Raw genomic sequence first — 16,664 nt, forward strand, 5'->3', positions numbered from 1 at the left:
GTTAATCCCATGGTTGAACTATATAAGGTTGACCCACGAGAAGTTCCGTCTTTCAGTTCAGCTTTCTTGTTACGTCACGTAGATCGAGAAACGTAAACAAACTCGTCATTCCCATGCCTGATTGGTCGACTGGTTTGATCGCATTTCGGTGATTGGTTAATGCCCGTGACGTCACTGAGATCAATGACGTCACAGGCGAACAACGAGCTACATCCGCAAAAATGGGCTTCTGATGGGTCAACCTTATACTAGTTCGGGAGCGCAGCCGTGCACCACCAATTTTGTGCACCAATAAGCCCTGAATCGAACGCCTTGGATCTCTCCAGACCTACACCAATCAGCCGTGCACCACTCGGCTTTTACCTCTTCCGGCTTTGACCACCACCTGCCGTGCACCACCAGGCCGCGGATCGAATATGACTTCCGGGCATCGTTAAATTACGTAATTTTACGTTCACCGCATGTGAGGTTAGGTTTCAGATAGCAACGTTCCGGAAGGCAGGAATCATGATGGTCCATTACATCCAGGGCAGTGGTGGTCTTCGGCAGGCGACCCTACTAGTTCAACCATGGTTAATCCAGCGTACAAATTAAACCGGGCGTAGCAATTAAATGTACACGTAGCTTTAGGTGCCTGTACACGGGGACAGTACTGGCCGCCAGTTCATCCGCCGCTTGAACTGCCCATGCTACTGGCCTCGTGTATAGTGAGTGGTTCAGCCGCTTCAGAGGCATGTGCCCGAGAGGGACAATGATGTGTTGTTTTCTTCGTCGAGACGTCGACGAGCGGCCAATAGCGCTGATTCAGCCACGGCTAGAGCATTTGTGCTGCTCTTATGAATCATCTTGAGTCAAGTGAATTATGGAATGTTTGAACGATAATGGTTCTAAGAAGGACCCAACAAAGTGGAGTCCAGACGATATTCAATGTTTCATTGAGATATTCCAAAAATGTGAATTAATGTGGAATGTTCGCCATGCTGGTTACTCCAACAAAATGAAGAGAGAAACGAGTATTTTGAAACTGCATTTTAATGGCTAGAATAAAGAGTGTAAAACAACGAGCAGACTCGAGTTGTTGAAGGTGATCCCACTATCCATTTTTACAGACCTCACTCGATGGTTTCTATCGACGATTCCGGCGGGCGCGAACGAGAAGATATTTGGCACCTTACACTGTCCTCGTGTACAGGCTTACTTGCCGACAAGCGTCAATAGCCTGTACCCGAGGCGGCCGACACACGAGTAAGCCTGTACACGAGGCGGCCGACACACGAGTAAGCCTGTACACGAGGTGGCCGATATTTGCCAGATCTACTTGCCGCCTGCACTGTCCCCGTGTACAAGCACCTTTATTTAAAGGTGCTTGTACACTGGGACAGTGCACACGGCAAGTAAATCCGGCAAATATCGGCCGCTTGGTGATTATGCGGCAAGTAAGCCTACACTCGAGGACATTATAAGATGCCGATATCTTCTCTTTCGCGCCCGCGCGCCAGTGCGTCGTTGAAAGCCGTCTAGTGAGGTCTGCGAAGATGGATAGTAGGATCACCTTCAACAACTCGAGTCTGTACGTCGTTTTTATATTTTTTATTCTAGCCTTTAAAAACGCAACGTCGGGAACAACTAAAACCTGACTAATAAGGTCTTCTTTCAGTTTCAAAATGCTCGTTTATCTCTTCATTTTGTTGAGGTAACCAGCATGGCGAACATTCCACATTAATTCATATTTTTTTGGAATATTTCAAAGAAAAATTGAACATCTTCTGGACTCCACTTTGTTGGGTTCTTCTTAGAACCATTATCGTTCAAAGATGCCCTAACATAACATAACATAGTGATGTCGCCGCTGAAGAGTAGGCCTGATGTGGCCTATCGCCGATTCATTTCCTTTTCGTGCCTTGTTCACAGAAGATCTAAAATCGTGTCATTACACCGGATCTTTTCAAGACTGACGATAGTTTGAAATAGCTACTAGACTTCCACCGGCTTCGATTTGGTGCTAGGCATTACATATATTTTTCCATATAGCTTTATCTAGTTCTAGTCTTCTAGTCTGTTCTTAAATGCGTTCATACTCGGAGCGCTAACAATGTAATCGGGGAGGCTGTTCCACATGTCGGTGATTCGAAGCGAGAAGAAATGTTGTCGCGTAGAGAAGTTGTAGCGCAGTTTTTTTAGTTTATAGTTTGAATATTCACTTGACCCAAGATGCTTCACGAGAGCGGCGTAAATCCCACCGTGGCTGATTCAACCCAACTGTACGTCTCTCAGCCTCTCAGGCCGTCAGAACAACACGTACAGTACATGCTTGTCCCTCTTGGCCGCGTCTCGGGCACATGCCTCTGAAGCGGCTGAACCCTTATACACGAGGACAGTAGCGTGGACTGTTCAAGCGGCGGATGAACTGGCGGCCAGTACTGTCCCTGTGTACAGGCACCTTTACTGACACCAGTGACTAGTTTACTGAGACCAGTAGCTTACTGACAGCAGTGACGTCAGCAGTTTACTGAGACCAGTAAATTACTGCTGAAACCAGTAGCTTGCTGAGACTAATAGCTTGCTCCTTGCTCGTACATAGCTTGCTGAGTCTAGTAGCTTGATGAGTCTAATAGCTTGTTGAGACCAGTAGCTTGCTGAGACCAGCAGCTTGCTGAGACCAGTAGCTTGCTGAGACCAGCAGCTTGCTGAGACCAGCAGCTTGCTGAGACCAGAAGCTTCCTAAGATCAGTTATTTACTGGAACCAGGAGCTTTCTGAGATCAATTGTTTACTGAGACCATTTCATTCAAAAATAAATACAAGCCGACGTGTTTTAATTACTATGACTGTAACATTGAGTTTGGTGTCCAAAACCCGCCTCTCTGAAACTGAAGGAAATCGAGCGACTACTTAGCCCATGAGCGACCAATTAAATCACGGTCTAATATTTTATCTTTTTATGCGAAACTACCTATTTTACAAGCACATATACGTTTAGGAGGAAAAGTGAGTGATAAATTGTCCGACCATTTGAATCTCAAATTATAAATCTCCAATTTGCGTTTTTCCCATGTTGTCTTTCCTTTCCTTATTTCATAAAATATAAAATAAAAAAATTCTTTAAGCGTCAGAAATTTTTGAACATCGCTCTCTGCTATAAAAATTAATGTCAATATTTATTGGGCCAGATTGACCAGGCATGAGGGCGTACCAGTACTGCACGCACTAAGTGTATAACTACTTGGACAATGTTACCCATTAATTTGTCTAACTGTCCTGTATGAAATTTATTCAGCGTAAGGTTCTTCACCAACTCTTATGCTGTTCATACTGGGCTTTCTTATAACTGTGTACTTTTTAACTATATAAGTAGCCTATAATCTTGTGATTTAAAACGAGGGAAGACAATATCAATTTACATACTAACCGTTTTAATTACAAACTAACCGTTTATATTTACTATTTCGTTTCATTCTTTATTTACTGTCTTCTTATTTTTTCCAAATCCGAGAATAATGGTTGTTTTGAAGTTATCTACGTACAGCTCATTAAATTAAACTGCATTTGAGTGTAATACACTCAAAGAAATAAGTGAGTGTTTGTACAGATTAAACCAGAATTTAATTTATGAAGCAACTATTTTTCGAGAGAATTATAAATTTGACAATATTTGAAAAAAGGTTTCATTGAAAATGTTATTTGATCAAACGAAGAAGGAAAGAATTTATTAATGTGAAATAGCAGCTCAGATTCGGTATTCTGAGTGAACTTCTGTTCGTCCACCATAACAACACTTTTTTCAGGCCGGGCATGAGCACCGGAAATATTTTCTTCATGAGTCTCATTGGTGTGAATACACGAAATAGTATACCAATTTCCACAAAGTCATTGAAGAACAAGATAATGAAAAATAACAGGCAACAAATATTACATGTATCGGATATTAAATTGATAACAAGTTATAAAAAATGTGACAAATTAAAACCAACAGTACGTGAACGTCGTACATCGTACATGAAGATGCCAGCTAGTAATTCCTTGGAATTCCGACTAATTTAAAAAAATTGCTATCGAAAGTAAAATATCATTGAAATAAAAAATGAAATTGAATATAGTTTCATCACAAATTTCAAGTTATCCTAATATAATATTGAAAGTTATATATGTAAAATTATGAGGTGTTTGCGACCATGAACAACCTCATCACTTAAACAAGGAGCGAGGTTATGTGGCAACAACGCAAACAATCATTCGGGCAGCAGGTGCTGTGGTGTGAGGTTAGGATTAGCTGGTACTGGTGAACTGTGTTAGTGAATATGAGTAATTAGTCATGTCTCGTTGGTAAGTTAATTTTTACCATGCGCATTTGCTCTTGAGTCATTTATATAAGTTTTATTTGGTCCCAAGATGGCAGTTTGGGATCGGTTAATGATTTTACTAGTAACGTTACGTGTTCGTTGTTCTCCCAGTCTCACTGCATGAATGACCTATTCACGAGTAGGTAGGTAGGTATTCAGTGTCAAGGAGCCGTGCTCGGTCAATTATGTTAGCATGTTGGCCTCCATTTTAAAGGCAACAAGAACTGAATTCCTTTACTTTTGCTATAAGATATATTAGTAATCGATTATTAATTGTAAAGCAGCCTTAAGGCCTGAACTGTTTTGAACTTTGAAAGTTTGAAGCAATATTTCTTTGTTATTATTTGTTGGAACTTCAATTTGTAAGGCACGTTTTTCTTTCTATCTTTTTTTGAGATGGGGTTTAACGTTAAGATTAATAGGTAGTCTTGGTCTGTTAAATAATTAGCACCAAGAGACTCAAGAGTCCAAGACTAGGTAAATAACATCTATCCCATCTTGAAATGTTACTTGATATAATGAGGAAGCTATAATTTATTACTTGATCTGTTTTTGATGTTGCTCTCTGTTTTGAGAAATACCTAGCTAATTAGCCAATTTTGAATATCAGGCACAGGTTCTCTAATATTGTGAGCAAAGGTAATAATTAGGGTAAACGCGGTATATTCCGTCATAGTAGGTAATTCCATTACCTCTTTAGTTTTTCCTTTATATTAAGCTTTGTTTTAGTTCCATGCGTTCGTTGATGGTTGAAATGGTGACGTCATACATTTGCGTGTCGAACTAATGCCAAAACACTAGGTCTTGGCCATCTAGTGGGAAAATATTGAGATCCAAAGAGAGACGATGAACGGTTATTTTTTATAGTTTTTCATTTCTCGATGCGTCCTTAATGTGACAGAATATACCGCGTTTACCCTAATTGTAGTGGCAATGTTCAAAGATTTCAGGCATGGTGGAATTCCAGAATCCAGCCTGGTCAATTTCCAGGTACTGGTTGGTCATTTAGCTTCACCAGGACAACCAAAGCTGGACAGAGTGCATTTGGTAACTTTTTGATCTGCAGTGGCAGCGTTCCATCTTAAGGGGACCGTGTTGGTCCAAATCAACAGTTTTGGCTTTTCCTGTTTTTAGTCTCATCTTAAACTGACATTCTGAGCTATCCAACAGTACCAAAACCATCTCTGTACGTTGATTTATGCAGTCAGGTCAGATCATGAAAGGGAGAAGGGTGAGGGAGTTCTTTAACAAATTAGATAGGAAGTAATTTGCTGCCGAGCATATAAATAGTCTCTACTCGGACTGCAGCTCAGTCACCCTCCTGTCATTGAACGGGGAGGTGTACATGCAGTTGCTCTCACCATCAGAGTGGAAATCTAAGATTAGAGGTTCACTTAAAAAAAAGCGTTCCGCCTTGAAAAAAAACGTTCCAGGCAAGTGGCAACTAGAAACAGGTTTAGTGGAAGTGTGCTGGACGTTCCAGATTTTTGGGTCCTGCTTTCCAAATTGCTATGTTTACCAGTTAATATATTACCCCTCTGGATTTCCACACTGCTCACCATCCATGACTGGAATTGAGCTCCAGTAATGCCTAGTTTTGTATCTTTGCTACATTGAGTGCCTATGCGCGGCGCGCGGGACTTTGTCGCACCCTCCTGAACATTCACACTTTTTGTCACGGCAAAATTAATAACTCCTAGAGTTTTGAAGCTATAGCAATGAGACATATACCATTCGATTCGTAATGAAAAGATCTAGCAATTTTCGAGCTAGTTTTTTTTATTGTGTTTTAATTTGGATTATATATTGCAAAATGGGGGAGAATTAGGGGAAATTTCGAAAATTTGAAATTTGTCAGAAAAATCATCATAACAAGAGAACCAAGGAAAAAATTGAAGAAGTGATCGGTAATACTTTTGATTAAGTGCATCCAAAAAAGGGTGTTTTTTATTTTAATTGTATGTTTTTTGTGGTGTAGATTAAGAATCTGAAATCCGTTTTTGGCGGTTGGCATTGGAAATTTTTAATGGAACCTGTTCCTAACTGGACCTAACCTGCGAGGTTTTCGTTGATTGGCTGGGTTTTTTTCTATGTTTGGAGTCCGTCTGGCAGCCGGAAAAACCTAGCCAATAGGTTTTTTCTATGTTTGGAGTCCATCCGGTGGCCGGAAAAACCTAGCCAAGCAACGAAAACCTCGCAGGTTAGGTCCAGTTAGGAACAGGTTCCATTAAGAATTTCCAATGCTGACCACCAAAAACAGATTTCAGATTCTTGATCTACACCCCAAAAAACATATAGTAATTGAAATAAAAAAAAACTTTTTTTGGATGCACTTAATCTAAAGTATTACCAAGTGGCCTGACAATCTGTAGATATGGTCTTTACGCATCAAATGATACGTGTCTCGATGTTGTAGCATGTGATTTGCAACAGTTAAAACTTTTTTAGAGTACCCCCCTTTTTGGCCGTTTTCTATGAATTTCACGTTTTATTTCATTTTTTTTAAATTCACAAGAACAAAATGATCATCATTTTCGATTTTACATATGTGTACCAAGTTTGGAGATGATCCTTCCCTAAATATAGAAAATAAATTTTGACCAACACGGTCCCCTTAAGTATGCAATTTCTAAAACACTATGCCCGAAAATGTTAATGACTTGTAGTTAAGAATAGAAGCTTATTGTAGCTGGCTTGCTCTCCCTCGAAAGCCTGAAGGTATGACAATGTGTACATTGTGCTCCATGAAGAGCTATGCATTTACACGTTTGCTATTTATCAACTATAGGAGATTGTAGAATACACATGGTTAGTCTTTCAGTCATGCTAAACCTGTCATATACCATAAAATGGGGTAACTTAGACTGGCATGGTAACTTAGACCACTTTTCATTTTTTTAACAAAAACCCCCAAAACTCAAAAACTATTTGACAGAGAAAAATTTTGTCAATAGGCATTTCAGGCCTAATACTGAGGCTACATAACACAATAGAAAGATTTAAAAAGTTTGCATATCTAATAGGTTGAAAAATTAAAAATGTGACCCCCAAAAAAAGCTATTATTTAAGCCTTCAGAGTACCCCCCTCCAATTTTTTTATTTTTCGGTTAAATAACTCCAGGTTTTGATGCATTGTAGTAGAACTCTTCTAGTTACATATGCAAATGACAAATTTTAGGAAAGTATCATAGTATCATATCAATCAAATATAATTGATTTTACCACCCGGTCTAAGATACCCCAAGAGCTGGGGTAACAAAGACCACCACTTTTTTTGAAATTACATTAGGACTATGAGAGGCAGGATCCAGCAATTTATGGTGAGTGAAGCTAGAGTATAGACCTGTATTTTGCATGTTTCAATTCAAGTTTAATTCAGCTAGTAAAAAATGGCATCATTTATAAAAAAAAGTGGTCTAAGTTACCCCATTTTATGGTACTAGTCATGGACAATTATTTTAATGGTAATAGAGAGTCATGGAAAAATACAAGTACAAACCCTGTGTATTTAATGATTTTTTATTATTACATGTCAACAGAAAACTAATCTGATGGCTGGAGCTAAGAAATTAATTCACAAAAATTTTATTCTCATTGTTCATTACGTCACATATTAATCATTAAATACTAATTTTGCTATCCTGAAAGGCAATTTGTCATTGAAAATTTAGAATAAAAGCATCTAGAATTCTTTAATAAGAGCTAAAAATGTTTAAAAAACTGAAAACAGAATCATGGTGTGTTGTGACTCAACATAAACAAAGGATGTAAGCAAGCTTGTCATTGATTGATTTGCAACACGGTTTAATAGTACGCTCTTAGCCAAGTTGGTTGTACAAAAGTTTTGAAGGTGTCGCGCTGATCGTATGCTAGACGTACCTTCTTGAGCTTAAGTTCAAGAAGTTACGTCCATTTATCAATGTTTGAAAGCACCTGCCCTGAGTGCTCCACACACAAGAAAGGGGGGGTGCAATTCAAGGACACTACAAGCAGTGTGTTATTCTGAATAGGTAATATATTCTCACAATTATAAAAGAAAATGGATTAAAAAGCCTATGACATTTACCCAGGCATGTTATACCTTTCACTGCAGTGACAATTGATACACTGAGCTAATCAGAAACTGTCATGGTTCTGATATCACACATTGTTCCAAATTGGACACTGGGTCATTGACCCCCTTACTCAATTACATTCACTAGTCATTTATCCGTAACTGACAAATTCTAGACGGAAGGTATAAAAACACAAATGTGTATTGCACAAATAAACCCCTATTTAGTAAGCCAATATTTGTTTAGCAGTTCTAACTATTTTGGCACTAGAAACCCAGGAGAGGTTTAAAAAACCCAGATCCTTGTGGAAAAATCCATTGCTGGGAGCCCTGTGATGCACATGTTTTGTACCAATTGGCAAACATTCAAGCTCCTGCCTACTTTGGGAAATGCTGATCTATTGAATAGTGAATTATCATACATGAAAATTAGGTTATGTAGAAACAATGAAATCAGTTTTGATGACTAATGAACTAGGTATAGGTAATAAGGTTTGGTATAGGTAATAAGTTTATGACAAAACTTATTACCTATACCAAACCAAACTAAATATAAATAAGTTGAAACTTAGAAATAATAATGGTTCTACCTGGTTGTCAGCTAGATCATCTAAAAACTTTCCTACAAAACTTACAATTTCAAATTGTAGAATGCACCAAGGTGTGATGGTGCACATCTCTATGCCTAACTGTAAACTCCATGTTTTCTTTATTTTGTATTATTTAGCTTGAGCTTGTATTAATGAACAATTAATCTACTCACATATAGAAAAAATGCAAAATGTGAACCAAATGGTACAGTTTTAATATTTTTTGTAGATAGATTGATTCTGGCCAAAGATTCTGGCCTCCAGGCTTAACCATGTATGCAACATACCGTATACAAGAGAGAATAGAGCACAAGAATATTGATTTTATCAATAACTGATAAAAAAGGTTGAAAAATTGAGGCAGTTACTTACAAGAGGCATCACATCCTAGTTTCAGCTTCTGACATACATAAAATTTATTTTGAATAATTTTAAATTGTCAAAATAATGTTAATCAAATTCAGCATAATTTATAATGTTCCAGAATGCTAAAGATGAAATGTCAATTATAGGTATACCTGATAATTCATTTGCCAACAGGCTTGTGTAATGGTTGTTGCACCTTCATTACCATGTACGTACCTTAGAATCATTAGCTGTAGATCAACAAATACGGTACTTGTCTGTTCAGATTTTCAACAAAAGATGCCAGCAAGACCAGTATTCAAGGAAAATGCCTACACATTCATCTAATATCCCTCACATCCTTCTAACACCAAATGCATTATTAAAGATATTTTAGAGGCTGTAACTTAGCCATCCAGTACACTGATGTCTTCTAAGATAAACCCACCAATCACAGATGAGAATTGGCATTATTTGCACATAGTGCACTACCTGTACTTGAGTGAATTCTGAGAGTATGGTTGCAGGATTCTAACCCATAAACTTCCATACAAGTTTTAATTTTATTTTTTTTATATGTATGATTCATAGATATTGTGCACTGTGTATATATGTATTCAAGTTTATTAATTGTGATAATATACTGCATGTGTGCCATCTTTTAATTTGCTAAAATTATCTAAATTTTTTATTGGACAGTATGTTATTGTGTACTTTCTCTTTAATAATTGATTGATTCACAACATTTTTGATCATTTAGTGTGACATTGTGTAATATCTGTTTAGAACCATAATGGTTTACAAAGTTTTATTGTTGGATATGTCCTTATGAGACATATGTGAATTATGAGAATAATTTACAAGGTTCTTGTGTTCAGGTACACGGTGGACCCAGTGAAGGTGTGTGGGGAGCAGCATGGCAATGTCACCATTGCCTACCATGAGTGCCTGTGCCAGTTCAATTATGCTTCCCAGAAGCGCAAGATGGGAATACTCAAGTTCCGGCACTGCGCCCTGGCTGATGAGATGAGGAAACAGATGGACTTTGACATGTACAAAATAATTGGATTTTCTTGCGTGATCTTTGTTGTTGTGGCCATTGTTCTTTTCTGCAGTTTCAAGTGGTACCAGCAGACAAAGAAAAATCCTTGCGTTGGTTGCTGCTCATGTTTTTCTTGCTTGTCTGGTAAAAAGAAGAAGAAAAAAATGTCTGCGCAGAATGGCCTTTGTAATGGGTCTTCTGCTGCTGGCCATGATGCTCACGATTCAAGTGCAGGTTTTGATGAGCATTGGGCCCAGGAAATGCACGAATCTCTGCATTCAGATCGACAGAATGGCTTTGCAGGTAATGAGAATGAGAACAAAAGGAGGAGCACACTCTGCATGAAATTCTGTCTCAGTGAACCTGTTCAGGATTGTTGTGAATTTTTTGACTGTGATTTGATGTGGCACAAAAAAAATGTTTATGCTCAGCCTTACTATGGTCGGGCAAAAAAAGGTTCTTCCCAGTCTTCTGGAGGGGAACTAAATGGTGCTTATGGCATGACCGGTAGACCTCCTTCCTCAGGCGCTGCTAACAACGACAATGTACCTACGCTGCAGAGGAGACCAACCCGCCCAGCACCTCCGCCTCCAAAGCTACCAGGGGCACCAGGCTCAGCAATGAACAATGTGCCCATGTTTGAAGATGGTTCCTTGATTGTTGATGATGATATTGTATGTGAACCAATCCCTGAAGCGCCTCCCTCACCCGAGCCTGTGAGACGGCCACAGCAACCTGATCAACCGCGGTCCATTTATGTTGACCCACTTGCTTTCTTACAAAGGCCTTTCCTGCGCCTGAGTATTGCTCTCTCAGGTCGAGAATCAAACCAGAAAGACGGCAGAGCTGAGGGCAAAGATGATGATGAACCTGATGCCCTGTACAGTCGTGTCAAAGATTTCGTAATGAGTAAAGTGCGCAAAAGCGGCAGCATTGTGTCACTGAACAAAGGTGTGTCCAGTAATCCAGATGGTGCTAGCGAGACCTCTTCTAAGGCAAGGAACAAATATGGGAAGACTGCAAGTATGGCATCTCTGCACGACATTACAGAGACAGAGCTTGACAAGAGTTATGATGGGAGCAAGCGGTCCATATCTCTTGCATCGCTCACTGCAGTCAATGGCAGCTCTCAGTCCAGCAATGGTGCTGTTGTAAACAGATCTCGCCACGGTTCCCGCTATAATGTTGCTGATGAAGACGTTCCTCCAAACCAACGTGATGAGTACATAGACTTGGAGGAAATGGCAAGGAAGATGGCAGCTCGGTTACAGCAGCAGCAGCAAGCAGCCCAACAACTTGGCCAGTCGTCCAATCACCTCAACAACTCCCCTCCTGTCATTACTTCGCAGCCCTTGTCTGTACATGCACTGCAGCAGGAGCATCAATTCAACGGCTCCTACAACCCCAACACTTCACTGCAGCAACATCCTGTCAGCAGCCATGCCACCACATCCAGCCATAATACATCTGCTGCCTCAGTTCCTCAGCCCAGTCCAGTCAGAGGCAAAACTCCAGATTTCATAACCGCTTCTGCCTATGGGACTAAACCTTCTACTAACATGGAAGACAACATGGCAGATCATGAGATAAGACAAAGTGTGTCCAACCATAACAATACTCAGGCTGGTAAACCTTCACAGATTGCTATGCACAACGGATTGCAGCCGCATACAAGCAATACTTCACCTTCCTCATCATCTGGCTCTGTATTTACTCAGCAAAACTTTTCAAGCTTTCAGTCAGATCCTCGCAACAGCTCCGTGACGGCTCTTGTTGATGCTACTGGTACAGTGCCCATCAGTATTGTCAACCCTTCGTCTTATACCCCCAATGGCAACCATAACTCGTCTGGCTTACCCAACTCTGCTGTAGTAACGCCTGGTGCGTTAGTTCCCTATGCTGGCAGTCGATTGGAGTCCCACAGCTCTGTGTCGTCCGTTGCCTCAACTCCCGCTGGCACTTTGAAAAGACAGAAGCCTTCAGTTCCTCCTCGCCCATCTTATGTACCTGAGAATCCTGGCTACAAATCTCTTGGTCGACCCACCGTAGCACCGCCAAGTCCAAAGTTCCGTGGTACCGCTGGGGCCTTTGGCAAGATGGGGGTACCGAGCTTGAGTACTTTACCTCGTAGCCCGCTGGTTACCGGCAAGCCTGGCATGGTACCTACCATTCCCACCCTTTCTCTGCATGAGCAGCAGATACTGCAACAACAGTTGTTACAGCAGCAACAGCTGCAGCAATTCTACTTGCAGCAGAATCCTCATTTGAACCCATCATACCAGCAAATGTTGTTGCAGCAACAACTGCTACAGGAACACACAATTATGACACCATCTGTGCAGCAGCAAATTTTGCAGGAACAGCAGCTATTCCAGCAAATGTTACAGCAGCAACAGCACTATCACATGCAGCAGCAGTACCAACAGCAGTTGTTACAACAGCAGCTGCAGCAAGGAATGCGTTACCGACAGCCTCTATCCTCGACATCATCTACAGCATCATCGGCCTCGTCTAAATCTCTACGATCTGTACACAAACCCTCCCACCCTCCGCCACCCCCACCCTCATCTGGCAGCCATGGCACTTCAGTTGTTGGCTCTTCTATGCAATAACAAAAGTTTTATCTTTTCCACATTATCATATTAGTCTTCATTCAAACTCAGTTGTGCTGAAATGCAACTTGAACTCAACATCTATACTTGTATAATTTGGTATAATTTTGTTTTGCATGTCATAGTTGAGTCTCTTTTAGACTTTCCTTAGCGCTCTTGTGCTATTACACGAGTGAAATTGCACACAATCGATTATCATGAAATTTCTTTGAAAATTTTTATTAAAAAATTCTGTACTGCTTGAGATTTATACGAAAATAATAACCATTCAATCGCATTTAAATGAGCAGCTTTTTTCGAGGCAGCAACTGCTATTTTATATGTAAAATAGTGGTTTTTAATGCGATTTCGTCCCGCACTTTTAACAACTTTGACTTAAAGCTTCAGAAAGTGACGAAGAATTTTATCTCTAACTTTGTTATTATATATTGATGCATCTCAACCATTCATAGCAGCTCATGTGCTGGAAGTAATATAGTGATAATAATAATAGTGATAATATAGTGTTCTTTAACTTTTAATACTTAACTGACAAACGTATTTGTTAGCCTTTTTTCTCTTCCTTTTTAGATTTGTAAGATTGTCTCTGGTGAAGGTAAAGAGTTGGGAAATTTTCAATATTTGCTGGAAGAATCGCACAATGTTAATGTCCACAGTACTTCCGTATAATATTCTTTACTTTGTGTCCAAAAATAATCTTTTATCGCTAACATGAATATTGTAAGAAAAAGTCTACATTTCATTGCATTTCCGGCATTGTCATACTTTATTGATATTGTATAGATTAATTGGATATTGATATGGATATGCCCTAGAATTCATGAATGTCGCAGAGAATCTCTGATTCAGTTTCAGCATTTGTTCTATAAGAATCTCGGCAATCAGCCTATGATATTATTCTATCACTGAACTTTAGCGGTCTCTGTTACCAAGCCATCGCCGCCACGGGATGTTTTATTCATTCCTAATTTTGATCGTTGAGTGACTCGAGCTTGGTAATGTCCTATAATTTGTTACCACGTGTAATTATTTTCAGGGGTTTCCCCATGATGAAACTAACAGCGTTGATAGCTGATCTGATTGTGTAAGTATTAATAGGACTAACTGCTCCGATAAGTGCTTCCTGCAGTGTAATAACCTGCGTCTTATGACCAAGTATTTCTTTATCTGAAATTATATTCCTAATACGTCAACCAAATTGCTTTGTGGTATATTCAACAACTCGTGAGCCCTAATGAGTCGAGTTATTCATTCAAATTACCTATACTCTAATAATGCTCTGACCAAGGTGTCTCTCTAATTTAAGAATAGAATTTGCTTTGAGGATATTTAAATTTCCAAGTACAAATGATGCTGTGCGATGTGAATACATGTAGGATGTAGCATAATCATCGGAAATGTAACGAGCAGAATTTTACGACCAAAAATTCCATCATGTGTGTGTAAGTACTTGAATCCACTAAATTTTTTTGATCTATTGAAGGAATCATTATTTGTGCATGGAAACCCGAAAATAAACACCATTAAAGTGGAGTCATTCCATTGAATTGTAGTGAACATTTTTGTGAAGTATTCCAAGTTTTAGGTAAAAATACTAGACGGTTGTATCCGTATGCAATCCCACGTTATAACGAATGGAACTTGTATTGCAAATTAGTTGTATCGAAGTATTTTTACATTTTTCTACATTGTGACCGAGATTTCTAGATGCTGGGAGTAGGTAGATCATTGTCAGTGTATACAGAAGGCTGTGATGCTTGGCACCAATTGTAAATCGACTGTTCAATATAACATTTGTATGCCTTTAAATTAATTGCTGATTTCACGTTGCCTGTGTGGATTAAAATTCAAATGTTACAAACTGCTTTTTGAATTTATTTCTTCTTAAAATATTCCTTTATTTTTATACTCGCGCAGTCTTCTCTTGCTCGTTTATTCCTGCTCACTCACCCAGTCTCGTCTAGCTCATTCATTTCTGCTCACTCACTCAGTCTCGTCTAGCTCATTCATTTCTGCTCACTCACTCAGTGTCACCTCGATCATTCAGCCTTGTGTTTTGTATGCTTCATTACTCGCGTAATTAATTAAATTAACAAGGGCATCATGTCTGTTTTTCCATTCAACCCAATCCTGCAATTCATTCATTTGTTCTCTTGAATGTACTTGTATGTCGTAATTTGTCCATGTGTATCGTACAAAATATGATGCTCAAACAACTGCGCAATTTCACGGTCTTCCAATTTCATTTCGCCAAGAGAGACGTTGTACTTAGAAGAATTATCATGTATACTTCCTTCAATTGCATATCTCGAGACAATCGTTAGCTCGTTTAATAGTTAGTTAGTTGTTGCTGACGAGACCATTTCTACTCGCATTGCTGCTCAGAATCACTCGTCGTTCTCTCAAGTGACTCAAATGAACTCTCGTGCTAAGAAATTACATTTAGCGCAAAAATGTTTCTGTGTGATCCCATCTAGTAAGATATTCACAGTTCGCCTTCTTTCTTTCTTATCCGAATGTTTTACACACGGATAGAAAAGATTATTTATTTTAATCTTAGTGTACGGGGCTGTTTTTATTTACATGTGGAAGTAATTTTTGATCTCCATGTGGTAACTAGAACCTTCGACGAAATTGCCCCCTTTTATTGCTTGTATTTCAAGTAACTTTCATCATTTTTCTCTTTTTCTAAATTGACGCTCTTTTCACATTTAGCAACTCCATCGGAGTCTGAGAATAAAAATTATGGATGAAGTGACAGATTATTCAGATTTTAATAAGTGACGATGTTTTCACGTCTCTCGCTGTGCACTCGGCCATTTCTATTTTAAATAATTTTTCGTCCAGGCCTTGATTGCCATCAAAGCCCTTAAGCCAATATTGTTGCACTAATGCATATTCCTAGGTATCGTATTGCAATATCGTGTGCCATTTGTCAAATACGTAAATGTTGGCTACAGGGATTTGACCCGTTAGTTACGTACCTATTCAAGTGTCAGTTCACCACTTCTGTGAATTGAGGAAAATTCACGTTTATAGACTTGAATTTATCTGAAACAACTGCTTGACTCAGGTCCTCTATGTTAAATGCTCAGGTTATTACCTCTACACTTTATAAATTTACACATTTTTAGTTATGGTAACTTCAATGCATACTCACATTTTTGTGCTATTCCTGTTGTGCTCCGCTGGTATTGTCGTGCTCCTGTTGTACATTAGGACAAAAAAATCGCTCATTTCTCTGAGTGTAGATATCGGGCTAAATAATGCGTGAAGCTGTTTGGCCGTGGCCGATCTTTCTTGACGTGAATATATCAGTGAAGATATTCCACGTCTCTTGCATATAGGAAGATCCTGCGTGAGGTCCTGGCTTGGGAATCTTAATTACCTGTAATATTCCTTATTCTAATAATTAGATTAATCTAAGCTTAAATCAGGTGAGGCATTTATGATCTGTTTTAGTACTTATTGCAGTATTGCTTCTGTTAAGTCTAGGGTGACTGTGGCGAACGAGTTTTCTGCCGCGTTCGATAAGGATTATTTTTAATTCGATGGAGGTGTTCAGTGAGCAATTATTCTTGAAGCTACATTTATAAGCATCGATTCATTCTCTGTTGTGCATTTTAAAACTAAGTTCTGAATTAATATTAATTAGGTTTTGTTCGACACTGTACTTGTATAT

At 39.2% G+C, this 16,664-nt stretch overlaps 1 protein-coding gene across 2 annotated transcripts; it reads left to right on the forward strand.

Annotated features, from left to right (window-relative positions):
- Positions 1 to 4,241: 4,241 nt before the first annotated feature.
- Positions 4,242 to 15,086, forward strand: LOC108678434 (alpha-protein kinase 1). Of its 2 annotated transcripts, XM_018166851.2 has the most exons (3): positions 4,242 to 4,322; positions 10,207 to 10,673; positions 10,896 to 15,086. In XM_018166851.2, the coding sequence occupies exons 1-3, from the start codon at positions 4,312 to 4,314 to the stop codon at positions 12,980 to 12,982; spliced, it is 2,565 nt and encodes an 854-aa protein (XP_018022340.1). In that variant the 5' UTR covers positions 4,242 to 4,311; the 3' UTR covers positions 12,983 to 15,086. The 2 variants fall into 2 exon arrangements, with proteins under 2 accessions (XP_018022340.1, XP_018022339.1); XM_018166850.2 differs by having other exon boundaries at positions 10,207 to 15,086.
- The last annotated feature ends 1,578 nt before the right edge of the window (positions 15,087 to 16,664 follow it).

The sequence above is a fragment of the Hyalella azteca genome, unplaced genomic scaffold (genome assembly GCF_000764305.2).
Source record: "Hyalella azteca isolate HAZT.00-mixed unplaced genomic scaffold, Hazt_2.0.2 contig10210, whole genome shotgun sequence".
NCBI classification, from domain to species: Eukaryota; Metazoa; Arthropoda; class Malacostraca; order Amphipoda; family Hyalellidae; genus Hyalella; species Hyalella azteca.